At 40.5% G+C, this 27,458-nt stretch overlaps 2 protein-coding genes across 8 annotated transcripts in view; one reads left to right on the top strand and one right to left on the bottom strand.

Annotated features, from left to right (window-relative positions):
* PDE8B (phosphodiesterase 8B) overlaps positions 1-9,280 on the top strand; it is a 343,581-nt gene extending 334,301 nt beyond the window's left edge. For all 6 annotated transcript variants that reach the window (XM_044003545.1, XM_044003530.1, XM_044003528.1 and 3 more), the window contains 2 exons: positions 1,307-1,436; positions 3,299-9,280. In XM_044003545.1, coding sequence (XP_043859480.1) covers positions 1,307-1,436; positions 3,299-3,408 — 240 coding nt within the window. In that variant the 3' untranslated portion in view covers positions 3,409-9,280. The remainder of the gene's footprint in view (positions 1-1,306; positions 1,437-3,298) is intronic.
* Positions 9,281-10,708: 1,428 nt separating this feature from the next.
* The window catches only part of WDR41 (WD repeat domain 41), a 65,928-nt gene continuing 49,178 nt past the window's right edge, over positions 10,709-27,458 (bottom strand). For both annotated transcript variants that reach the window (XM_044003551.1, XM_044003558.1), the window contains exons 9-13: positions 25,717-25,901; positions 21,344-21,465; positions 20,457-20,545; positions 19,062-19,195; positions 10,709-11,023 (exon numbers count right to left, since the gene is read on the bottom strand). In XM_044003551.1, the coding sequence (XP_043859486.1) occupies positions 10,871-11,023; positions 19,062-19,195; positions 20,457-20,545; positions 21,344-21,465; positions 25,717-25,901 (683 nt within the window). In that variant the 3' untranslated portion in view covers positions 10,709-10,870. The remainder of the gene's footprint in view (positions 11,024-19,061; positions 19,196-20,456; positions 20,546-21,343; positions 21,466-25,716; positions 25,902-27,458) is intronic.

Raw genomic sequence — 27,458 nt, 5'->3', positions numbered from 1 at the left:
AAGAAAGAAAGAAAGAAAGAAAAGAAAAGAGAAAAGAAAAGAAAAGAAAAAAGACTTCTTTTCAATCCTAAGGGAAGGCCAAAAAAATTTTATGCAGGGGGTACTGTGCCCCTAACCCTCATGATATGGAAGGGATAATTGTACTGTATGTTAGTCCCCTAAAGGAACTTTCTAAAGTAGGTAGATGAAAGAACTATACTTAGTTTGAGGTATAATATATACTTGTAAAGAATAAAACTGCAATTCTCCTAAAACATTCAATATTTCAGCAAAACAGACTAACTTTTACGTCAAAATTAGTTTGTAATTATCCCAATAAATGATGCAATATCCAACCCCATACAGTAGGAGCCTGTTATATTATGGTTTAATATAACTATCCAGATTCACTAGTAGTCATCATCTCCCCCAAAACATAACCATAAACAACAGAAGGCTGAGTGTTGAAACTATGTTAAATCTCTGCTTAAAATCCCTAGGAGAAAAAAAAGTCCTTAAAAATATCAGCTAAATCTGGTTTATTCTGGAAGATGCTAAACTCTTTAGAAAATGATTTCCTGATCAGTCAATTAGCATTTATTGTGATGGGGGGGGCAGGGCAATGAGGGTTAAGTGACTTGCCCAAGGTCACACAGCTAGCTAGTGTCAAGTGTCTGAAGTCACATTTGAATTCTCAGGTCCTCCTGAATCCAGGGCCGGTGTTTTATCCACTACACCACCTAGCTGCCCCAAGTAGCTTTTATGAAGCTCTTGCTATGTACTAGGCACTGTGCTAAATGTGAACCTTACAATTAAGTGGTAAGGGGGAGGTGGAGATATGGGGCCTGCATTTGTTACATATTTCAGTTTTCAGGGTTCATTTTGTGGGTTATCTTGGACCCAAGAAGGAAACTTGGTGAAGGAAATTATCATTCTTCCATGTTGTAAAGAAAATCACTTAGAAGTGAATTTTTAAGAGCTCAGTGAAAGAGGAAAGAAGGTATGATTGGGCAAACTGGAACAGAGAAGGGTGTTATATAGAACGTAGTACATGGGTGAAATGGATTGACAAAAACACCAAAAAAGGTGAACCTGGGGAGAATATATAGAAGCAGGGAAAAGAAATTCAAGGATAGCCTTGAGCAGCCAGCCCATGGGAGCACTTGTAGCAGAAGGTATGTGAGAAGCCAGTCTACACATAGACCCTCTGCAACAGGGAGGGATGGTGATCTCACTGGGTTAGAAGGATAGCATATGGTTCTGAAATGAATTACAGAGAAGCAGTAAGACCACAAGGCTAATAATGTTTATTTGTTTATTTTTATAGACGGATGAAGAAAAGAGACAGGGGCTACCAGTGGTGATGCCGGTATTTGATCGAAATACTTGCAGCATCCCAAAGTCCCAGATCTCCTTCATTGACTATTTCATAACGGATATGTTTGATGCTTGGGATGGTAAGGAAGTTTGTTTTCTTTTTTCCAAGAACACCTGGTCAGACTGAGATTTCAATTAACCAGAAAGTAACTGTTATTACCCTACCATAACAACAGTACAAAAATACAAGGAACCTCGCTCATTCATTCATTAAGTAAAAATTTACTGAGCATATGTGTTGTGGGAGACATAAAGAAAAATCAGACAGGGTCCTTCCTTTCAAGTAGCTTTTTTTCTGGTAGGAAAGATAACTCAGGGTTTATACTACAGAATATAATTCAGAATGTATGATGTAATAGAGAATGTACCTACAAAGCAAAATGCATTGAGAGATCAGAGGGACAGATCACCTGGGGAAGAGGGCATACATAGTCTGAGAAGGTTTCATGGAGGTGCTGGCATTTGAGTTTGACCTTGAAGGATGGATAGGATTTAGACAGATGAGGTCTGTCAAAGTGAGGTGATAGAGCGGCAGAGTGCCCAGATTAGAGGCAATAGCCCATATATTGGGCTTCTGAAGTCAGGTGGCAGCAATGGAAATGAAAAAGAGGGAATGGAAACATCCAAGAAGTAGAATCAACAGAATTTGGTGATTGATTAGATGTGGGGTTGGTGGATAAGTTTAAAAAAAATGACTCAAAAGATTCTGAGCCTTAATAACCAAGAGAGCCATCAAGATTAAAATGTCGCACCTGCAAAGGTATAGAAATGCAAGAAATGCTTTTAGGTTCCCAGAGTCTACAAATAACTAATTATCAGATATTTTTTATGTTGTGTTGTTACTCTAGCAATTGTCCTTGTTTCTAGAGCTTATTAGAGTCACTAGAAATGCTAGTTTCTAAATCTGGTTGGTGAAGTGCCAAACAACACATCTTAATTGTGGGTGTTGGTGTGTATGGATGTGTGACTTTCCTCATTTTTCCTAAAATGCAGCTTACTTTGGGGGTTTGGATTGGGTGATTTGTTTTTAACATTTAAAATACTTGATTGTCTACAATGGTATTTTTCCCTCCAGGGGGCAAGAATTAGACAGTTTTTCCACTCTGGGCAGCAGCAGCAGCAGCATTGTCCTATATCTATTCACCTTTCTCTAGCTTCTATTGGCATCCTCAGACAAAACATCATGTGATGGATTACCATCCTCTTAATACCAGACACCACTTAGGGGCAAGGGATATTTAATTCTTATCTTGTAACCAGATCACTTTAAATGAGAGAAATGATTATTAATAACCAATTATCTGGGGAGATCTATAGTTCCCTGTTTCTATAGTCCTCATTTCAAAGTTCAGTCTCTTTAAGGACATTGAATGAACTCACCTCAGTCTTGGTCAGACACCCCCCACACACACCCAAATCTTACAAGGAATCTCTAATCTAAGGTGAATTCCATTCAATCAAGCTTGGCTGGAGATAGATCCTTTTGTCTAGATTGCCGAAGGCTCGGGGTGGTCTGGGTATAGGGCTGGTCTCTCCATCCAGCAGTGACATGATGTAACTCTAAGCCCCTCTACTGGAGTGAATGTTTTGTAAAGTCCATCTCTCCTTGTTAACCAATCAGAGTTGATTGCCATCCTCAGGAACACTCCTCTTCCAAGGGCATAAAAGCTGTGTGCCTGCTGCTGTGAGAGTCTTTTGGCATTTGAGAGTGCAACTGACCTTTTATTAAAATGCTACTATTATTAATAAAGTGACTAATTACCCAGAAATTATGTCTCTTGCACTTTTTAAATGCCACATATGCAGCTCAGTTCCCAAGAATGAGCAAAACAAAGTCTTGTGAATTGACTCTAGGGCCTAAAGAGACACGTCCCTCTAAATGCTTCTTTTTCAGCTCAACTTAATACAACAGGTTACTTTTGGTTTTTGTGTATCCCTACAGCATTTGCACATCTCCCAGCTCTGATGCAACATTTGGCTGATAACTACAAACACTGGAAAATGCTGGATGAGTTAAAATGCAAGAGCCTGAGGCTTCCATCTGACAGCTAAAAAGGAAAGGCCACAAATGGAGACCTCTTAATCTACAAGCTACACTGTGAATCATTTAGTCATGAAGAAGAGAGGGACATGTGTATTTCCCTTTAAAGTGAGGGGAACAGCTGTAGATTAAGGAGCTAATAGTTACTACTTCCTCTTAAATTGCCCAAATTTCCCAGTATTTCATTCCTGGAAAGTTGTGTACCTACCACACAGATGAATCGATGTTCTATCGAACAAGTATTTTGAGGCAGGGCGGGTACTTTTCAGGATCATGTCCACTGTTGTCGGTTACCCCGTGTGCCTGTGCCCTTGTCAGACCTTGTAACAAGGAAGCAAATGGCTACTTTACATATTCTGTTCACCTGGATAATGAGCATATATATGAATTAGTGAACCCTCCCATCTTGTCCTCTTGAGAAAAGAGTACATGCCACCTATGACTTGATTATTCCTTAAGAGTATTGATGTCAATAAATATTCCTTATGAAAAGCTTCCCTAGAGGATGGCCACTTCTAAGAAGACCCAGCATGCAATGAACCAAACAGCTGGGCCTGATTACCTGGGGAGAACCCTGTTGGCTTGAAAGCCTTCTTGCCAAACTGTGGTTCCCCTGGCCGGAAGAAATATAGGTTTAACCAAAAGAGTACTGGCCTAATGATAGCTGCATCCAGTGGTACCAGGAACTCATATGGTTCTCTTTCCTACAAGAGAGATTCTAATAAAAGCCATCCATAATGGGGGGAGAGAAAGGATGTCTTGCTTTGGGGGATTTATGAACTTCATATATCTCTATCCTATGGAGGCGGCAATGAAACACAACACTGCACGTATTATACAAAAGCCATTAAATCTAAATATCTGTTCAAGAACTTTTTTTTTAAAGTTTGTATACAGTTGCTGTTTAAAGATTTTATTAAATCGATCTACATTTTCTGGGTCCAAGTCCGTGCAGTGTGCTATGCCGTATGCTATATGTAACCCTTCTTTTTGCCCACCTACTTGCCTATTGGACAGCGCTCGTTTGCTTTTATGATGTAAAAAATGTTACAAGATATGTAAATATGTTAGAAACCAAGCATATTGCAGGGTGTCATTAAACTTTTAAAATATGAATTGTATGCTAAGAAGCTTCTAAAGCACAAATGCATATTTTTATACATTTCCTTTCTCACAACTTTCTGTGCTTAACATAAATTCAGATTTTGGATTCCTCTTTCCCTTTTCCCAATCAATTCCTCTATGTGTATATAAATACTAGCAACCCAGCAAATGGTGTATTTGGTTTTTTTCTTTCAAAGGCTGCTCACTCCATGCTGCATCTCTGAGAGGTCTAAGCAGGGACTGAATGTGACTGGTGAGGGAGCTGCTTTCTCAAACCTTAAAATTTGCAAATACAAAAGGACCTGGGACTGGCTCAGATTTTGTATGGCAAAGGGAAGTGTAGTCAGTAAAAGAAAAAGAGCTTGTTTTGGGTAGTCAAGGAAAAAAGACAATGACTGTCATTTTGCTGCGAACTACATACTGTGCCAATGTTTTTCTATGTTTTGTACTAACAAATGGAAGCATTCATGAAATTTCCATGCAAAGAAATGCACCTAAGCTCTATTTTTGCTAAAATTGTAATGGCATCTTTGTGGAAGCAGCAGCTACCGCCTTCCGCTCTGTATCATAAGGCTACATTGTGTATATTTGATGAAGTTGTTTTTTGTGAAGTATTTGTAATGGCTTTTCCTACAGCTGAGCCCTGTTTTCCCTATGGTTGTCTTAATTTGATCTGTTTGGCCTAAATTTTTCCTAGTATCAAGACTTTGGCTTTAGTGTGTATTTTTTAAATTTGACAGGGATGGCATTTTGAAGATCTGATTCAAACTTGTTCCAAAGACAAGAGTTCCATTTTCAGGAACTAGTTATGACAACGCAGGATAGAATTCAGCAGCTTACACAAGGCAAGAACAATCTTTTCTAACCATGTCACTCTCAGGATCATTTATCAGGAGACTGACATTTTCTATATGAAACATTTCATTTAACTCAGTGTTATGTCAAATTGATTCCATATCAACTACAAAATTAATGTGGGAATGTTAAATGCTTTAAGACAGGCAGGTAATAAAGCTCAAACGCAGATTTGCTCTTTATCTACCAGTATAATCTGCAGACTTCTGATGAGTTGCTAAGCTCGGAGCTCAATGTTCCATGGAGCCAATTTAAACAAAGCATGGGATTCTGTACCATGTGTGTATCAAATAGGATTCTAAGATCAAGGCCCTTACAGCTGACTAAAAGAAAAGTGGGTAATTCACTGCCCTCTTCTACTGAATAGCTTCCCAGCATTACATGGGGCTTCAAGGTTCTGGAAGAAATTAGACAATGTGAGGCTCTCTACTTTTCTGAGAACAATAATATTAACTAGAAAAAGAGAAGTTGATCTCAAAATGGTCTTTCTCCCTTTCCTATTGGCCTGAACTAGGTAACACACTCTATGTTTTATGAGAAGTCCTTGCTGTACCTTCATATGGAAGACTACAATTTACTTGCTTCAATGTGAATGTTGGCAACTTTGCCTTCTAGGCACATTCTCCATTCAGTCAGACCTGAGCCTACCAAAGGGAGGTAAATGGAGGTGAAGAGTAGGTACCCCTGTATCTGAAGCCTTTAATTCTGTTACAGAGGCTATGTGTTTTATCAGTGATTGATAAGCTATGTCACTGAGTACTGGTTCCACTATGGTGGCATATGTCATTTTGTTGATATGAAGTACATTAAAGAGACTACAGAAGAAAAATACATACAGAATATTCCCAAGTCCTGGCTATAATTTAGTGCCATAGTTAGAAAGTTCAACTTTGAGCACACGTGATTAAGTGGGCAGCAAGAGTCAAAGCCCCTGCCAGAATATAGAATCCATCCACTGGTTCCTATGATATTAGTGCTTCCCTCCTATCCTACTATATTAAAAAAAAAAATCCACCTCCTGGAAATTAATGTAGGACTAGCTCAATTAATGAGCTGTGATCTGTTCATAAGCCAAGCTGCTATCAATCTGTCAGGTCTAAAAATCTGCTATTTCACTGAAAACTTAAAAGATAATGTACCAGAGAATAATATTCATTGCGAAGGACAGGCATATACAAATTTAGTGTACTACTGCTTCCTAAATTCAACATTTGGGCTCTATTATTTCACTCTGGGTAATCTTCTATTACACATTCCTGTTTTCCACCAGCAATTTAAATTGTTTGGCCCATAGACTCTTGTAAGGAGAAAGTTTATGTATGTATGAACAGTTTATAAGTATATCTACAGAGTATATATTCTGGAAATACAAAGTTAGCAAACGAGGGGCAGTGATTTATCTATTAATTCCTGTGTAATTTGTTGAGGATGCCTGAAGACACTGCCTTCATTCATGGCATGATTCAGAATTTATTAGGCAAAATCTGGTCAGTAATGGGTGGATAATTTGTATTTAGGAAACCCAAAGATTAGAAAGGGCCCCTGAGAATTCAGCTAGTGACACCTTAGCTAAGACCTTACAGGAAAAGAGGGTCATTCCCAGACAGTCTATTGTTTTTAAAGCCCTTAAAGATGATTCTATATTTCAGGTCAAGGAGCATTTATTAAGCACCTGCATCGTGCTAAGCTTTGGAGATAAAAAGACATAAAACCAAATAGTCCCTGGCCTCAAAGAGCTTACATCTTACTCTGGAATAAAAGGAGAGTAAAGCATCCCTGAGATGGGCCAGCAATATAGAGGAGATGGCTTACTGCAGCAAGTATTGCTCAAATTTCCCTGAAGTGAACCATTTCCTCCTCCAAGATCATCCTTAAGAGATAATTCTCACCTCCAAATGGGAGCCCTGGCCCTTCTGTCTCCATCCCCCTCCACCTAAAGGAACAAGAAGTCTGCTGTGATCACTATGAAAGCATTTCAGAAGGATAAAGAGAAAGACTAACCAAATCCAGGCGGAATATCAGTGAGAAGTCAATGAAATCTGAAATGAAGTACAGGCCTAGCTGATTAGTTACATGTCCATCCTAAGGCCCAATTTTACCTGTTCACTTCAGTTTTGCTAAAGGGCCTCAGTTTATAAATCATCGGTCACTCATTAATATTATAGGGATCTAATCTTTACCTATTTTAAGATTGAGTAAAACCCAAACTAATATCATCTTTGTTATTACCTTTCAGGGCTCATATTTTTCATCTGGAAGTTGTAGGTGTTGAACAGCCCCTTCCAAACTTAAAATTATATGATTTAATCTAATTATTCTGGTAGTTATCAAAGGTAAAGACTGATTTAAACAAAAGAAAAGGTATTTGAAGAGTTCAGTTAAAGGTCTGAATAAAGTTTTCTTAGCTCCTGATTCAGAAATAATGTATACATTGGAAGAAAAATACCTTTTGAGAAATGATTAATGCAACTATGACAGGCATACTGTTGAATTCCCTTTATTAAAATATTTTCACTCAAGTCATTTAATCTTACTTTAAAATAATTCTAAAAATAATCCTACTCAACTTTTTAAATGTGTGGACTCCCAGTTTCCTCCTCACTCCTAGCTCTGAAAAAATGATGAAGGAATTAGGGATATGCAGTAATCTAATGACGTGGCGATTAGGCTAAAATGTATGATAACATGATTAAATATTAGGAGTCATTGAATAAATGGAGCCTTTTTTCAACTTTCATTTCTGAGTCATGTTAAAATGAATAATGGGAGCCTCTGTCCTTCATTCATTAATGACTAGCTAGTTGAATCTTGAGCTATCAGCAGCAATTCCCTTGCCCCAAATAGCTATGCTTCTTACCAATTCAGCTTTCTGTCCTAAAACATCTGAGGGGATAGCTGCTGTTCCAGTACCAATCAAGCCAGTAACAGTTTATGTCAGTTCACACTGGGAAATAGCATGAGAAATTTTTTTCAGTTCAATTTCAATTCTGGTTAAAATGAAGTCTTTAGAATAATGCTTTGGGTTGAATTCCAGCAAAGGGAGGAGGAAAAAAAAAAAACAAAAAAACCAAAACCTACACATAGAATCCCAATTGGTGTCATGCTCATTTAGATTTTAGGGACTAAAGAAAATAGAATTTCATTTAAATATTTAAGCCTAGTTGTCAAAAGAGGGAATAAAGCCCTACTAAGCTCAAATGGCTTTTTAAGTTTCACATAGTCATTTATCCCCATAACAAATTCAAGGTAGCCTTATAGAGTACTAATGGTATTCGGAGACAATGTGATTAGATGGGAGGCACTGATTTCTCCCAACCATTCTGAGCCAGCAGGGTATGACAACAGCTTCCTTACCTGCAAAAGAAGGGAGCTTGAAGAGGTTCCTTTCTCTCCCCCTTTCCCACTCCACCCCAATGATTCAAAGAAGAAACTCAAAACAGAACCACTTCAGTCAAAATCACCGTACCTGACAAAGGCAGACCAAATCTCTAGATGTCCTAAGGTTAAACTTAGATTAACTATCAAGCCTTTCAAAATCTCCAAGGTGTCATTTAAAGACTGTCAACTATAGATTAAGTTCCCTAAAGGCAAAATCACAGGATTATAGATCCTGGTAGGAACCACAATAGCCATTTAGTCAGTCCCCCTCAATTTACAAATGAAGAATTAGAGTCCCAAAGAGATCCAGTGATGTCCCCAAGGTCTTCTAAGTAACAAACAGCAAGAGGTAGAATTAGTACCCAGATTCTCTGACTCCAAATCCAGTCAGTGTCTGCTAGTTTGCATTCTTGTAAATGCAAACCTTAGGGGCAGCTAGGTGGCATAATGGATAAAGCACCGGCCTGGGATTCAGGAATACCTGAGTTCACATCTGGTCTCAGACACTTACTAGCTGTGTGACCCTGAGCAGGTTACTTAACTCTATTTGCCTTAATCCACTGGAGAAGGAAATGGCAAACCACTCTGGTATCTTTGCCCCAAAACATCCTGTATAGGGTCACAAAGAGTCAGACACAAATGAACAGCAACAACAACAAAAATGCAAACCTAGAGAGGAATGCTGGCCATGTTCTGGGTAGTAAGATTATCATTGTTCCAAAAAATCATGCCATGGAGTAGACAGTTTACAAGCAGAAAAATACAAATTTACAATACACGAATACATTGTTTTCTTACCCTTTCATATGAAAAAATACTTTATTTTTTTCTTTTTTTTGAGGGGGGGGCAGGGCAATGAGGATGAAGTGACTTGCCCAGGGTCACACAGCTAGTAAGTGTCAAGTGTCTGAGGCCGGATTTGAACTCAGGTCCTCCTGAATCCCAGGCCGGTTCTTTATCCACTGTGCCACCTAGCTTCCCCTGAAAAAATACTTAAAAAAAAAGAACAGATTAAGTGACCTTTAATGTCCTCTCCATTTCTAAATCTATGATCCCGTGGATTAATTAAAAAAACAAACATTTGGGGCAGCTAGGTGACACAGTGGATACAGCACCAGCCCTGGAGTCAGGAGGACCTGAGTTCAAATCCAGCCTCAGGCACTTAACACTTACTAGCTGTGTGACCCTAGGCAAGTCACTTAACCCCCCACTGCCTCACCAAAAAAACCAAAAACAATTCATTTTTAGGTCAACATCACTTTCAGGTGTCTCAATGACAGTGACATAAATTCATGTGTATGGCATGACATGGATCACAATGCACTTTCTTCACAGCGACCCTGTGAGGTGGGTAGTTTAAGTACTGTCCTCCAACCCCATTTTACAGATGAGAGAAGCAGAAGGGAAACTAACTTCCACTAGCCCAGGTTTCCAGTTCTTCTGCCTCGAAGGCCAGAGTTCCTCCCACTAGACTATACTGTTTTTTTCAACTTCCCCAAATGGTTAAAAACATACAAAGAAAACTGCTAGTTCCTCCCTTTTCATCTCCTGTCCCGGTAATGAAAGCAAATTTCAGCAGGGATAAATGATACAGAAAAGTTCAGAAGAGCTTAATTCTTTCCATTACTCTACATTTAAACCCATAGGACTCTTGTGGGTCGGTTTGTTTTCCTACAATTTAAAAAGAGGTCAGGTGTGCAAGATTCAGCTAAGGATGTCAGGGTTTATTTAGATTCAGAAAAGCCTCTTTAGTGATTCTGACTGTGATCACCCCAAGAACTGCATGAGGACCATATGGTAAAGTTCTCAGGAGGAACAGGTTCTATCACAGGCATATTCTCTCTCTCTCTCCCTCTCTCTCCCTCTCTCTCCCTCTCTCCCTCACACCCACACACGCACTCACTATGTATGTATGTATACATAAAGAATACACACACACACATATTCACTCTTTATAGATTCAGAGAATACAGATTCAACAAAAACAGAACTTTATGTACCAGTCAGAGAAAAAAAAACATTTTAAAATTTTGTAAAAGATGAATATGTTACAATTTTCCAGACATCTCTTAAAATTCTTCTTGGCCTATAGTTGATATTCAGGGTTCATGCACATGAATGCCTTATTCAGCAAAACTAGAAACCAAGGTTCAAATCGCCACCATCCTCTAATTTCTGAAATAATCTTAAACTTCGTAATCCTGACTCTCGCTCTCCATTTTTCCATAAAATAATGAGGTGATCAGCGGAGCACGTCACTAGTCCATGGTCTTCAAAATATAAGAACATCTGTAACGAAAGTGATCATGAATTATAGCACATAATGGGAATTCCATTCAATATACATTTATTAAGCACCTGCAGTGTACTAAGTGCTCAGTGAAATATAAAATCCATGGTGTGTGCCTTCATGAAGCGTCCAGGGAACAGAGCTTAAAAGCAGAAAGACAGTACTCTGTTTATCACAAATATCTTAAAAGAATATATTTCCATCAAGGGCCACCCACCACTTTGGATGTGAAAACAGAAGTCAGTTTCATTTAAAAGCATTATTTTCTTTTCTACATGTGGACAAATGTACATTCCTCTCTATCACCCAGAATTCTATTTTCCAAACTTCTCTATTACTGGGACGCTGAAACATCTACATTTCAGTGACATTCAATGTTCATAATTCTAAACTTCAGCTACTGCAAGAGTCTGAAAGTTTTTCTAATTTAAAAGAAAGATTATGTTGTGTTCTCTATGGTTTTAGTATTTGATCATATTCTAATTCTTCACACATTGTTTAAAAAAAAAACTGTATTGCCAAACAGAGGTCTGACTAGATTTGCTTTAATGACTAGATAAGGATCACCCATTGTTTTTGTACAAATGGCTGCTGCTAAACTGCTTGAAAAAGTCTGTTCTCTTAAATGAATAAAAGCTACCTCTACAAGTCTGCTGACATTCTTTGATTAAGAAACACTCACCTCTAATGAATCAGTAACTGCATTAATCTGGATGTTTCCTCCAAAAATGCAGACTGCAAACCATTTCTGCCTGCCTGCCCCTCAGGTGGGACCCTGGTCCAGACCCTCCAATAAGTTCACTAGAGGAGGGTCAACCCAACATGTTGAAGACTTTCCTAACAGCATTGAGGATACCAATGGGGCCCAAGTCTGTACACCTGTCATCTCTCAACTTTCTTTTTCTATCACCTGTTTCCCCAGGAGCATCTTTTATTCCTGTTTCTTGAAATTCCTCATTTGTTCCATTTCAGTCTTGCTCACACCCATCATAAAAGCCCTCCATCTCTGCACTGCCTTCTGGGTGATTTTCATTTTCAGTTCTTTGGAAATCACTTTGTTCCCTATCTCTCAACCAAACGAGACTAGCCCTTGCCTGTGTAATCACAAATTTCAAAGTCAAGAAGCTTATTGTAAATAAAATAATTTAGGCGTGACCATTCTGAGCTCTTTGGAGGAAGAGGACCAATCCTAGGGATGTAATCATACCTTTTGTTCATACAGTACTCTTTACATGCATTATCTTCTGGGATCATCAGGTAGGTAATTACAGGTATTTTTATTCCCATTTTTAAAATGAAGAGAGAAAAGCTTGGAGAGGTTGAGTGATTTGCCCAAGGTTATGTGGTTCTTGGAGGGCTGAACTCACTCTGTTCCTAGACCCAACACTCCTATCACCGGGCCCCTGCTGCTCCAGACATGGTGACTGTGCCAGGCAGGTAGCCAGTCAAGCATTTATTAGGTGCTTCCTAGGTGCCAGGCACTATGCTAAGTTCTAGAGATACACAGAAAGGCAAAAACATGGTCAAGGAGCTCAGATTTTGATGGAGGAGACATAAAAATAACTATGTACATGTAAGAGATACATAGGGGAAAGGCATTAGGGAGGGGTGGGGAGAAGAAGTGGAGGAGACCTGGAAAGGCTGTCTACAAAAGGAGTAGTTTGAGCAGAAGGGCTGGAGGGGAAGATGGTGAATGCCCTCATTCCAGCCATGGGGAAAGCTAGTACAGAAGCACAGAGATGGCAGTGTTGTGTATAAGGGACAGCGAGTCAGTCAATGTGGCTGGACATTAGATTAAGTAGAGGCGAGTAAAGTCTAAGATGACTAGAGAAGAAGGGGTCTGGGGGGGCAGCTAGGTGGCGCAGTGGATAGAGCACCGCCCTGGAGTCAGGAGGACCTGAGTTCAAATCCGGCCTCAGACACTTAACACTTACTAGCTGTGTGACCCTGGGTAAGTCACTTAACCCCCATTGCCCCACCAAAAAAAAAAAAAAAGAAGAGGCCCCAGGGGTGAAGGTCTTTAAATTTCAGACAGAGGACTTTTTTACTGGATCCAGGAGGTTCCCAGGGAGCCACTGTATTTACCAGAGGCAGGAGAAAAGGCTGCTGTGATCAGACCTGGATTTGAAGAAAATCACTTTGACAGCTGAGTGGAGCAAGTATCAGAGAGGAGAGAAAAGAGACAAGGGCACCAGTCAGATGATTACTTCCCTAACCTACAGCTTAGGTCAAAGACACTACATATAAGTTCCTTCTCCATCTATTGGCATCTAAAATCTTACTCATCAAGTCTGCTGGACCAATTCAACCATTCTAGCAGCAAAACTGCCCTAAGAACTTCAAACTCCTTCAAAAAGCCACCAAGTTCGAAAGTCTTTATGCCTGTGCAGATGTAAGCAATCAAAGAATCCTACTATAATCTGGCTGAGTAAACATTACATTAACAATCGATGCAAATGACGAGGTATCATAAAATGGAGGGCTAATTTCTCTGGCACAGAATGCTGCAGGGTATCAAGAAGGGCAGATAAATGAGAGATGCAATGAACAAGGAAACCCTCCTAGAGGAATAACTTGGATTTTCCATGGGGGTGGGGGTGAAGTGGAAAGTGAATGAGAATATGAATATGAATAAAAACACTAGTGCATCACATTTAAAGGGTGTAAGAGGAAACTAATGCCAGGGAGAGCAGGAGCCTATTACAGTAATCCATGTCTGAGCAGATTAGGGGCCACACATATATTCAGTAGGAGTAATAGGATTATTAGTGATAAGAATAGTAGATGAAGAAAAAGGATAAATCAAAGGTGACTTCCAGGTTTCTCACCCAAGAAAAGGAGATAGTGGAGGTACAGGAACAAGGAAAGTTGGGGAGGAAGCCAGAATGAGTCTGGCACCATAGCCTGGAAGAACTGTCACCTTTAGGACCCTCCGTCTGGATGGGTGACTGCCTCTCTTGGACCATGAATTCAAGCAAGCTAAGCTTCACCTCCTTCCCTGCCCTCAGACGATCTCCTCTTCAACTCTCAAATTCTTTAAGCATGAACCTGATCAAAGCAACCATTTCTGCTAGATAGGTTGTGTGATCTATTCCCTTGTGGGCCCACTCACCCACCCTGTAACTCTCCAGGAAGACAGTGCCCGCCCTGGCCGCCAACCCCCTATGGGTGTGGTCTCCCTCCTGAGCATGTCAGCTCCTTGAGCCCAGGATCTGTATCCTCAGTGGCTGGAGCTCAGGGACTGGCAGAGTGAGCACTTGATCAGTGTTCCCTCACTCTTTGCAACATACACACGGAAACATTCAGTAAGAAGCTTGTAGTGAGAGAAGAGCTGGGAGGACCAGAGAGCAGGTAGCAGAGGTTGGGAGTCATTAGCACACAGGTGATTCCTGGAGCCAGGATAAGAGCTCTGGGGGACAGGGAGAAGGAAATGGCGCCCAGCTCAACAAAGCACAAGCATCCGAGTTTTTCCGGGGAAGGGTAATCTTGCACAGGCTTCATGGCAGAGGAGCCAGGAAGGGATCCAGAAAGGGAGTCAGGGCTCCCAGAGCACCCCAAAGACACCACACAGTCTAACCCTACAAGTACCACCAGATCATCTTCTGCGGGAGCTCTCCCTGCTTGAGTCAATCTGACCTGCTCACTCTCTCCCAGGAACCTGCCTCTGCTCACATTTCTCCCCTTGCCTGGGATCCACTCTCCCCTCTTCATTTCCTTGCCTAAGCATGACTCTTCCCTCAAGGGAGTGAGAAGCCAGCCCGGTGGAACTTAAGTTCAAGCAACACCGATCTTGCAGTCAGAAGATGGAGTTTTTAGCTCAGTGGAAAAAGTGCTGGAAGTGGAGAGAACAGATCTTTGTTCCAATCCCATTTCTGCCACTGATTAACTTGTGTGGCCTTGGAAGAGTTAGTCTACCCATCCGTTCCTCAGTTTCCTCAACTGTAAAGTGAGGGGAAAGGACTATCTGTTCTCTGATGCTCCTACCGTCTCTTGATCTTCTCAACCTAGTCAGTTGTGTGACTTTTGGTAAACGCCTCTGGGCATCAGGTCCCCATCTGTAAATAATAGGATGTTTTGTTGTTGTTGGTCAGCGATGCCATTTGGGTTTTCTCCAGTTCCTTCTCCTACTCATTTTACAGATGAGGAAACTGAGGCAAACAGGATGAAGTGATTTCCCCAGGGTCACACAGCGAGTAAGGTCAGAGTTGAACTGACAGATCTTCCTGACTCAAGGGCCTTTACTCTATTCACTGTGCCACCTAATTCTATCTCAATGATCTCTAAAGTGTTCTCTAGCTCTTACAGTCTATATTCTATATTACTCTCTCTATATGTCCCACCTCTTCCTAGGTAGCCCCATTCACAACCACCTTCTCCCTCTTCTAAAGTATTTTTGATCTATGCCACTCATTTGGCACTTAGCATATGTACCTTATATGGTTATTTTTATGTGTGTTTCCTGTCTCCTCCTGTAGATTTTTTGTGAGTTTCTTAGTGTAAAGTTTGTATTTTATTCCTCTTTGTATCCCTAGCATATAGTATGGTGTCTTACACATAGGAGACGTTTTGTCAGGTATTTGCTGATGATGATAGATTAACTAGTACCATGAAAGTTAATACACTTTCAGGATGTGAGTTGTTTCTTGCCATCTCTGACAAATCGGGGAAATGATCAAACCCAATAATTAATGTTGTGTTAACACACCTTCTGTCAATGTTCATGACTCTTTGTTTGAACTAAGATATTCTGACACCAACACAATGAATAATATTATTTGGTCTGTCAGTATATATGTCTCGGACAGGTATTTCATATGGACAACAAGCCAGACCTAGAACTGGAGGAAGGAAAAAAGAGCAGGCTGAAACGCATTTAGCAACTGTCCACAACACTTTCAAAGATCCCAAGCTGCTCCCTGAAACAAAAATCCAACTTTTAATACCAGTGTTCTTCCAGAAAGTCAATATGGTTGTAAATCATGGAAATCATGAAAGAATCAAAATTGAGGATGTTCCAGTCAGTATGTTTAATAGGCATTTCTTACGTACCTACTATGTGCCAGGCACTGTGCTAAGTGCTAGGGATGAAAAGAAAGGCAAAGGAGAGGCCCTGCCGTCAAGGAGCTCACAATCTAATGGAGGAGACATGTAAACTCTATGCACAAACAATCTATCTTCAGGATAAAAAGGAAATAATCCTCAGAAGGAAGGCACTTGTGGAAGCAGCTAGGTGGCACAGTGGATAAAGCACCGGCCCTGGATTCAGGAGGATCTGAATTCAAATCTGGCCTCAGACACTTGACACTTACTAGCTGTGTGACCCTAGGCAAGTCACTTAACCCTCATTGCCCCACCAAAAAAAAAAAAAAAAGAAAGAAGACATTCGAACAGAGATTAGGAAAGGCTTCTTGTAGAAGGTAGGCTTTAGCTGGGATATGAAGGAAGCCAGGGGCAGGCAGAGATGAGGAGGAAGGGTATTCTAGGGATAGGGAATAGACAGTAAAAATGCCTAAGTTGGGAGGCAGGCTGAGGAACAGCCAGGAGGCCAGTATCTCTGGACTGAATAGTGTGCTAGAGTATAAGGTGTAAGAGGCCTGGAAAGGGCAGGGGAGGGGGAGAGGAGCTGGGTTAGAGAGGCTTTGAATACCAAACAGAAGAGCTTGTATTTCATCCTGGAAGTGACAAGGAGCCTCTAGAGTTTACTGAGTAGAGGCGGGGGGACATGATCACGACTGTGCTTTAGAAAAATTACTCTGGCAGCTGAGCGAGAGGTTTAAGATGATAAGCAGACTCACCCACAGGCTACTGCAATAGAGGAGGCTAGAGGAGATGGGGCCTGCCTAGGGAGGGGGCATTAACAGAAGAGAGAAGAGGCATATTTGAGAGATGTTACAAAGGTAAGATCAACAGGCCTGGGCAACAGGTTGGATGTGGATAGTGGGGAACCGAGGATGATGCTTAAGTTGCTAACCAGGGTAATTCGAAAAATGGTGGTGCCCTCAACAGTAGCAGGGACGTTTGGAAGGGGAGAGGCTCTGGGAGTAAAATAATGGCTTCAGTTTTGGATACACTGAGTTTAAGATGTCTAGAGGACGTCTAGTTCGAGATGTCTAGGCCTCTGAACATGAGAGACTAGAGGTCAGCAGAGAGGTTAGGGCAGGCTAAGTAGCACTGTGAATCATCAGGACAGAGAGAATAATGAACCCACTGTGGCTGATGAGAACATGAAATACATTAAAGGAAGTAAAGAAGAGGACCCAGGTCAGAACTCTAAAAGGCAAAGGAAAAAAAATTAGCCCTCCATAGGTATAAGTTGACTATAGCACTGATGATATGAATTCAAACAGTAGTGGAAAAGATAATCATAATAAGTATATGATAAGGGGGCAGCTAGGTGGCACAGTGGATAGACCACCGGCCCTGGATGCAAGAGGACCTGAGTTCAAATCCAGACTCAGACACTTAACACTTACTAGCTGTGTGACCCTGGGAAAGTCACTTAACCCCAATTGCCTCGAAAAAAAGAAAAAAGAAGTATATGATCAGAAGAGGAAGTGAACGAGTCATGCAGCAAAAACAAGGGACAACAAATGGATGGGACAGCTTGAGTGCTGCACTGCTACTGGTCAGTCAACAAGCATTTATTTAGTGCTTACTATGCTCCTGGAACTGTGCCAGGTACCAGGGGATCAAAAGGCAAAAATGAAACAATCCCTGCTCTTAAGACCCTGTTCTATTGTGGTCCCCACATATTGCTAAAATACCCAGAGGAAGGCCTCCAGCACACTGGGTGATCCTTTTTGGAGGACAAGCTGTAGGGAGGGAAGGACAGGGAATACTCAGGGGCAAGAATCACCCGGGATTATGAGGCATGGTTAGGTGTGAGCTGTACCACTGGAGTGAGTACATACTTCAGTGAGATCACAAATATTTTTAAGGGGGCAGCTAGGTGGCGCAGTGGATAGAGCACCAGCCCTGGAGTCAGGAGGACCTGAGTTCAAATCCGGCCTCAGACACTTAACAATTACTAGCTGTGTGACCCTGGGCAAGTCACTTAACCCCAATTGCCTTACCAAAAATACCAAAAAAATTTTAAGTGCCGAATTAGTGAATCATTTTACATGTGAATTTACTAAAATGAGAATTCTGTGGATACTAGACCTCTGTCAGTATTTTCATAAATGCAAATAATCACAATCAGGATAAAAGGTATTGTGTAAGTTTAGAAGGTGGAGTGGGTTGGATCCCAGCTGCGCTGCTTGCAGCTTCACCCAGGTGTAAACCTCTCCGGGCCAGTTTCCTCAGTTGTACAAATGAAGAGACCATATTAGAATGTCTATGGTCCCTTCTATCCCTAATACTCTAGGATCATTCTCAACAGAATCTAGCATTCTAGATCCCTCTCCCAACTCCACACAAATCTCATTAGCTTTGTCTTATTATCTGGTACCATAATACCGGCCCTCATGCAGTGAGTAGGTCAGTCAAAAAGCATTTATTGAGCACCTGCTATGTACCATGAACTATGCTAAGCACTAGGGATGCAAAGAAAGGCAAAAGCAGCATGAGAAGGCATCCCATTTAGATAGTGACTTGCTAAAAATCCTGCCTTTTAAACCGGATCACTTGAAGGTCAAATACTGATTGTGCATATACTGCTGTCTTAGTAGTTCAGATGTCATTCAAAACCTTCAGATGAGTAGAGGAAGGGCGAAGATGATGAAACATTGGTCTTTATTAGGTAGTATAGAAATGGAGAAGAGAGAAAAGCAAAAACTGGCTATCAGGTCATAAGATCAAAGATTTAGAGCAGGAAGGGACTTTGGGCCATTTAATCCAACCTCCTCATTTTACAGATGAGAAAACTGGGGCCCACCTTACGTGTGGCCTTAATCCCCCAGAACCCTGGGGTCCGGATCACACATGGGCAGCAGTCAGGGACTGGAAGCCGAACCCCCAAAGGCAGCACCCTTTCCATTGTACCACTACCACTCGGCCTCTATTTCTCCTTTCCTTTCTCATCAACAACAAACGTACCTCGACAGAAGACGAGTGTCCAATTAAATCACCAATAAGCTCCAAGGAACACATCATCCCATTTTCTTGCGGTTTCTTAATGGCTTGGTTTGCTGGTTTGTTCACCCTTCCGAATCCCCACATGTTGAAAAATCCTAGAAAGATACAACATCATTATCACCTGCCAGCAGAATCTTTGGATGTGACGGGCAATACATACACAAGTTTGTAGTAACATGAGATAGGAATAATAGGGAAAACGCCACCACAACAATGCTCATGGTCTCTAAACCTGTCAGCTTCTTCCTGTCTGATGCCCCAGCGCATCCCCTGGTGGCAGTGGAATACAGGAGGAAGAAAAGAGGAAAGAAAGAAAAGGCCTGCAAGACAACACACAAATCGGATAATCGACCTACAAATAATCAAAAGTTGGCAGCACAGTGATTATACACAGAAGCTGGAAAAAAAGGAAGACAGGCAGCGGGTTTATATCAGAGGTGGGAAGGGACCACAAACACATTGAGCCCAACCCAGACTTTTACATAACCTTCAAGAAATCTATGATTAGTGACAAAATTGGTGGCTAAACATCACACAGTCCATGTACAGACAATTTGCCAATACAGGCCTCACCAATAAAGTGAGATATCCTTGAGAGGGAAAAGAAACCACCCCATATAAATCTATAGGGGGGAAAGTGACCTGACTACAGGCCACATTCAGATTGTATACAAACCAAACTGAGGGAAAATTCAGACCATTTGGATCTGCAGAGTAGGCCAAGTGCCCAACAAAAACTGCAGACAGACCAGCTTCTGATTCCTTGGCCAGAAACAGTTTTCAGAACAGCAACTGAACTATTCAAATCTTCCCAGGCTTTTGTTTTCATCCTGAAAATATGAAGGCCTGCTGGCCTTCATTAAGCACAAATGTAAAATAGAATATACATATATATATATATAAAATGAATTAATAGCCATTGGTTTCATGAATGAGGGAAGTATTAAGGAATATCCTGGATTTGGTATACAAATACAAATTCTAGGCACGTATCAATTAGAATTCCAGGTACTAAGATGAATAATCATTATTGGCCCTGACTTTTCAGAAAGTAACAATTTTCTCTCACAACACAATGCAATTCTGGTTGACTTACAATAGGGTACCCACAATGAAGCAGTTACCATATAAGGAAACATGAAGAAGGAAATCAAAGCATTTTGCAACTACTATTTTTGGAGGTGTCAGCTTTGTTCGACAGCAAGCCAATCTATTTCTTCTTTTAAAATACACTTTGGGTCCAGTTTACTTTTGCTTATTTTAGCCTCATGTGGTTCCCAATGAGCTCTTTCATTCTTCTGTTTCACATTTTAAAAAGGAATGGTAAGAAACTTCCACTTTGAGGGAAGCACAGACCTGTTGGCACAGGTTCAGCTGTCAGCTGCTGTTTCTCCCGTAACTCCCAAATGCGAACACTGCCATCTTCTGAACAAGAGATTAACTGCCTGTCGGAACAAAGAAACCATGATATGGCCCGAGCACCACTGGGGCAATTCAATGCAGGGCATAGAGTATTTATAAAGAAAGGCTCAGGAATGTCTCTGGGGATGCTCCTATTCACTTCTGAGTGGACACTTTAAAAATATCATTGAACACATCTTTCCAATGAGAAATAATTCTCATACCAACATTTGAAGTGCTGCAGCATTATCTCTGTAGGCGGGGCAGAGCCAATTGGCTTTCACATAAATCTGTAATCTTCACTTTAGAAATTTCAGGAGAAGTCTTCTTAGTCGTACCCTTACAGTCAGCCTCCTCTTTCCCTCACATGCATTTTCTCCCCAAACCCTATTTGTCTAGAAAATAACAGCACTTCTTTAAGCTGGAAAGTCACAAGAAAACAGCTTTGGAGTGAAATCCTCACTCGGAAACCTAACACCCACAAGCTTCCACTTTGTTCCATTGCAAAAGTTAAACAAAAGCATGGCTTGCTTATAGACGAGGAGGTATGGCAAATACAATCTGGATGCTTCCCCTAAAAACCTTTTAAAAAAAATATTCAAGAGCTTGATGACTGCTCAATCTCTGAAATTAGGAGACATAATAAGATTGTATAATCATTTTCAATCAAGCCCTTGGTATATTTAATTATATTATTCACAAGGTCCTGGAGGAGGGAATGATGTGGCAGCGTCCACTGCCAAAAGAACATAATCTGTCGATCCTGGAAAAAGGGAAATTTGCTGCCCCAAAATACCACTTTGGAACCCATGGATATCCTGCATCTCTTTTATGTATCATACCTGTTTGGAAGTTTGGTGATGTGCAAGACAGTGGAGTCATGTGCAGTTTTCTGGAAGGCAATCACACGCTTCATCTGAAGGTTATACACGTATAAGCCTCTTCCAACAGCAGTAAACAAGTACTGAGCACACACACAAAAAAGTGCAAGAAACACAGGTTTCAGAAATAGACATAAAACTAGTATTTGGTAAAAGAGCAGTCTTCCATCTCTATCCTTGGCCTTTCAACCCATGCTATTGTGACTTCAAAGGGGAGTGCTAAATGTCAGAATACTAAGGAAAGTTCAAAACATTTCCAACAGGAGAATAGAGAAGTCAACACAAAGAGAACTCTGGGATTTTACACCAATTGCAATCCCCACCATGCTTATTATTATCAAAATATTATCATTGGAGAGAACAGCAGGGACTGATGTCTGCTACACTAGAGGAGAGATAACATCAACAGAGTGCTGGAAGACCTGGGTTCATATCCTACCTGGGGTACTTACAAACATTTATTAAAGCTCCTACTGATGGATTTGAAGACAAAAATGAAACTGCCCCTGGCCTCAAGATATTCTATCTGGGGAAACAAAGTGTAAACACATAGGTGTATGTAAAGTAAATAGACATACATATCAGTACACATAAGGTAAAACACAAGGTAATTTAGGGATGAGGAGGAAAAGAGGGGCCTCAGACAAAGCCTTAGGGTATACCCACCATCGGCGGTAGGATGGAGTATATGATAATTCAGGGTGTTACTTCAGGTGAGTTTGCTCATTTGTAAAATGTAAATCTCACAGGGTGGTTGGATGATCTAGCAGTCCCCCATGCATGGAATGGTTTCCCTCCTCAACTTTACCTACTGGCCTCCCAGGCTTCCATTAAGTCCCAACTAAAATCTTGTCTTTTCCAGTTCCTCTTAATCCTAATGCTTTCCCTGTGTTAATGATTTTTATTTATCCTTTAGTTTGTTGGTATATATTTGTTTGCATCTTATCTCCCCCATTAGATTGTAAGCTTCTTGAGGGCAGGGACTGTCTTTTGCCTCTTAGCATGGTACCTGGCACAAAGTAAGCTCTTAACAAATGTTTTCGGCTGAAATGAGATAATGTATTTAAATTGTTTAGAAACCCTAATACTTTAAATTGCTTAGACACTCTAAATAGCAATTGTCATTATTAATATTGTTGTTGCTGTTTTTCATATACATGATATTATAACTTTGGAGAAGAAGCTGTTTAACTTCTTGCCCAGATAATGTGACCACGAAGGTTGGCCCCAGTAGCTTATAAAATTCATGGACTCTACAAATAAAGACCTCAAGTTGCAATTTTTACAGTACTATCCAAAGTTCCTGTTGTAAGTGCTGTTCTTACACTGGCATTTTTTCCAAATAAGACTATACTATGCCCTTCTTACAGTCTTCTCACAGACAAAATTCCACCTTATCTTATTATTATTTTTTTTTTTGGTGGGGCAATGGGGGTTAAGTGACTTGCCCAGGGTCACACAGCTAGTAAGTGTCAAGTGTCTGAGGCCGGATTTGAACTCAGGTCCTCCTGAATCCAGGGCCCGTGCTTTATCTACTGCACCACCTAGCTGCCCCCCATCTTATCTAAAATAGCTCTACAAAGCAGGAAAAACATGCATTATTATGCCCCTTTTTTAGATAAAGAAACTAAGTTTGATAGAAATCTGAATCAGGCACTTAATTAATTGCTAACGTAAAACCTAGGTAAGAAATTCCAAGCCTGGCCCTCTCCATTAACCCCATTTGGCCCTTTCTTTAGAAGTTATTCTTAACTTTACTAAGCTTTTTAAAACATTTGTCTTCACTTCTGGGCAAGATGGTTGGATGAATGGGAAGTAGGTTCCCAGCTCCTAAATACCTACTCCAGCGAAAGCCCAAAGTTTGCACAAGACTGAATAATGATGAAGAAATATAATGAGAAACTACAGTAAGTGACTTCTTCCACCCCAGAACTGCACAAAACGTCAGCAAAATGGCCCATGCGCAATAGGTAAGGGGGCCCCTTCTAGTAAAGCTAGTGTCCATTCATGGTAGCTTCCCATCATAGCATGAGACTGGACAAGTGTACCTTACAAAGCTCTGTGTCTGGAGGGCAGCAAGAGTGGAGGGTTCACCTGAGAAAGTCCTAGAGTGAGAACCAACCTTATCTCCAAAAGACCTATGCTGAATTATGTTACCACCTTCTGACAGAACTGATAAACACAAAGGACAGAGACAAAAATTGGCGGCAAAGCCACTGTGTGGATATTTTGCTTGACTGTGGTTATTTGTTCCAAGGGGTCCATCTCCTTTTATTTCCACTTTCTTTCAGTTTGTATTTGGTGGGGGGGGAGTGGGGGGAGGAGGAAGAGATTATAAATAGTGATACAAAAAGAGGGTCATTGTTACACTTTTTAAAAAGAAAACAAGCAGGACAATTTTGAAAGTAATGTAGAATTTATTGGGATCTTTTTGTTTGTTTGTTTTTGCACGGTAATGAGGGTTAAGTGACTTGCCCAGGGTCACATAGCTAATAAGTGTCAAGTGTCTGAGGCCAAATTTGAACTTAGGTCCTCCTGAATTCAGGGCCGGTGCTTTATCCACTGTGCTACCTAGCAGTCCCCTAGAATTTATGATGAACTTTTATTTAAAAAGCAAGTGTATGAAATGGAGATTCATGGTTTCATACGGAGTCCTTTTTGTGTTCTGCTGTGCATCTAGAAATGCTGTTTTTTGGAGTTTCAGTTCAGAACTTTTGAAAAATCAAAGCACTCATCTTTCTTAATAGTAAATTGACCAAAGAGGGACCCCAAGAAGGCACTGTAACTGAAGCCATCCCTAGAGCCCACCCCACACTTGCTACCTGAGTTCATCCTATTTTAGGGAATCTTGAGTTCATACCTGAGCCAAGAACAAACAGTAACATGACTAACTAGATCACAGCATGTCAACCTCACCAAGGTCTTCTGCCCCAAGTACTTCATCCTCTACCTATTCTCCCTCCTCCAAAAGCCAAAGCCAGAGGTCCCTTAACATGGGCACCCCAGCATTCATACATATGGGCTATAGAGCCAACCTGACTAAATGTGGTTATTGATTAAGTTAACATGGTTGGCCAAAGTGTGATGGGTGAAACTTCTAGCTGCCTCATGAATACCCCTGCTAGTCTACAAACTTGGTGCTTGGGTCTCCTTATCTGTACAAGACAGCACAGAAAATCACTAATGCCTCCACACAAAGTCTCCAAGCTTGCATTCAGCCTACTATCTACCATTCTTCATTATGTAAAAATTCCCCTACAAGATTAAAAAAAAAAAAAGATGGTATACAAAAATACCTCTAGAAGGAAATAAAATTAGACAAGGCAAGTGCCTAGGAAGTGTCTGTTGTGGTAATTTTATTATTTTTTGTTTGTTTGTTTTTGTCTTGTTTTTTGTGGTCATTTAAAAATGAACTTTTAAATTAAAAGACAATATTTAACTCAAAGCACCTATTTGGAAAAGTGAGGAAAAAATAAAAGGAAATAAAAACAGAAATCCTATTGGTCATCTCTTTTGCAATATGATCCTTCAGGTGTCTAGTCTCCTTAAAAATTCTTTTCTTATCCTTGGAGCTAGAAGATGCAACATTTGGCCCCCAGCCAGGATTTGGTGACTTGACAGATCTCGGTTTTGACTTGCCCCAAGGCCATGGGGAACATTCAATTCCACGGCAGCTCCAGTCAGCCACCCAACCTTAGAGCTTAGCCGATGAAGGGAAAGATGCTGCTTGGGTTTTCAACTCCATTTTATCTTACTGGGAAATATATTACTATTCATAGAAATGCTTGCTAGAATATTCTGTGAGTGAATGCTAAATGGTAACCTTAAATCTTAATGAAATCATGTAAAAGAAACAAAATTTTAAATAATATTGTAAAATTAAATTCAGAGCCTTTTAATAATTTTCTTGCCAGGGAATAAGGAATCAAAAATAAATAAGTATGCTATTATTCAAAGCTATTTAAAGCTGCAAAGGTATTTAAAGCTAATTTCATGCCAGAGCTGATATCCCCCCCAAAAAATCAGAAACTGTGGCACAAGCTGATGTTCAATAAGGGAACTTTATGGGATTATGCCTAACATAAGATTAAAATGAAAATGTAAACCCGAGATCCTCACTAGCTTAAGTAGCAGGCTTATAAAAAAGTACTACTACACTAGGAAGCCTAAGGCCTAAGTTCTATTCTCTCCTGGTTCTGTGATGCTCGACAAATCACAGAATTCCCTGGGCTTCAGGTGCTTCATGTATGATATATGGATAAGAACACCTAAGACAGGATATTGGATCAGATGGATTCAATCTATGATCTATGGCCTACTTTGCAGGTTTTTACCTCCTCATCACATGTGAAATGATGAATGGAAATTTCATTTGGTTTTTGACAGAGCTTGATTTCTTGCTGTGTATCCAGCTGTAGAGATGGGTCCCAGAAGTTGCGTTCGTAGGCCTGCATTGTCCAATCCAAGGCATCCCAGACAATTAGCTCGCCGATGTGGGAGCCTGTGACAAAGCTCAAATCTAGGCAGAATTTAGACATGCCTCATTAGCTACCACCAATGAAGGTAAGCTTCTTCTAAAAACGTATGAATCAGATGAAACACGTTCCAGATTAAACACAGAAAATTGGCTATTCAGTATGACAAAATATTATCTCATGGGAAATTCCATCCTAACCTGCTTAAGTCTAGGCAGACTGCCCCCTCAACCATCACCCTTTCTCTGATCTTCAACCTCTCCCTATCTGCTATACCTTCAAACGTGCCCAAGTCTCCCTTATCCTTGAAACAAACCCTCACAATACTTTACAGTCCTCTCTAGCTGTCATCCTTTATCTCTCTTCTCTTTCTTAGCTAAACTCCTAAGCCTCAAATCTAGAATAAGAGCACCTATGTTCATAACCCACCTTTGATTATTACTACCAGTGGGACCTTGGTTAAATCACTTAACTTTGCTCGGTTTGAATTTCCTCATCTGTAAAAGGAGGGGGTTGATCCCATGAACTATGAGAAGCTGTACAAAATTAAGGCATTATTGTTACCATCACCATTTTCCCCTGTATCCCTTGCATCATTTCAAATTAATAACATCAACACAACCATGTACTTAGCACCTTATGAATACACCCTGTGCTAAGGGCTAGGAATAAAAAACAAAAACAAGAAGACAGAAGAACATGATCCCAGCCTTCAAAGAGTTCACATTCTATGGTAATTTGACGATTCTACTTAACAAAACAGAAAATTCCAATATCTAGATATGTTATTGTCTTCAAAAATATGGAAGTTCCAGCAGTCACACATATAAACTTTCGTTTGTCTTTGTCCCAAATATACCATCATGCATAACAGCCAGGCTGCTTTCTTGGCTGTTTTTGTAGCAAAACAGAAGAATACACAGAATTTACCCTGTGAAAAATGGAAGGTCACGTTTTGTCTGAGCAAAGAGCAGAGCTTCTAGTTCTAGTAGAAAGAAGTGACGGCTATGTGGCACTTTCTACGGGCTCTATTTCCTGCCCTCTTTTTCCCCTTACCCCAATTCTCTCTTCACATTATGAGATGGATGGAGAAGGCTAAAGATGCTTGCTGAGGAGCATATCCTTTTCTTAACTTCAAAACCTCATTACCAGCAGCCAAACCCACAGTGCAGGCTTTGGCCTCTGAGTATTATGATGCTGTGTTTTTCTTATTTTTAATTATTTTTTTTCCAATGAACAAGCATTTATTATTTCTCCTTACCACCTCCGCCCTTCTACTAAAAAAGAAAAGAAACTCATAACAAATATGCTTAGTCAAGCAAAACAAATTCACACACACACACAGAGGCCATGTTCAAAAATATCTATCACATTCTGTATCTTGAGCCCATCCTCTCTTGGTCAGGAGATGGGCACAGCATGACAAGGTTGGTCAGTATGTTATAAGGCATGTTCTGTGTCTATACAACAAAAATAAGGAACTAAATATCCAGCTGGAATTTCTCATTGACAAAGAAAGCTGGCATCCTACTGCCATTGTCACTGTGTATATGATTTAAACTCTTAGAATGGATATTTAACAATTTCCAAACAACCACCAT

Source organism: Dromiciops gliroides, chromosome 1, assembly GCF_019393635.1.
Source record: "Dromiciops gliroides isolate mDroGli1 chromosome 1, mDroGli1.pri, whole genome shotgun sequence".
NCBI lineage: Eukaryota > Metazoa > Chordata > Mammalia > Microbiotheria > Microbiotheriidae > Dromiciops > Dromiciops gliroides.
This window is presented reverse-complemented; position numbering and strand designations above follow the sequence as displayed.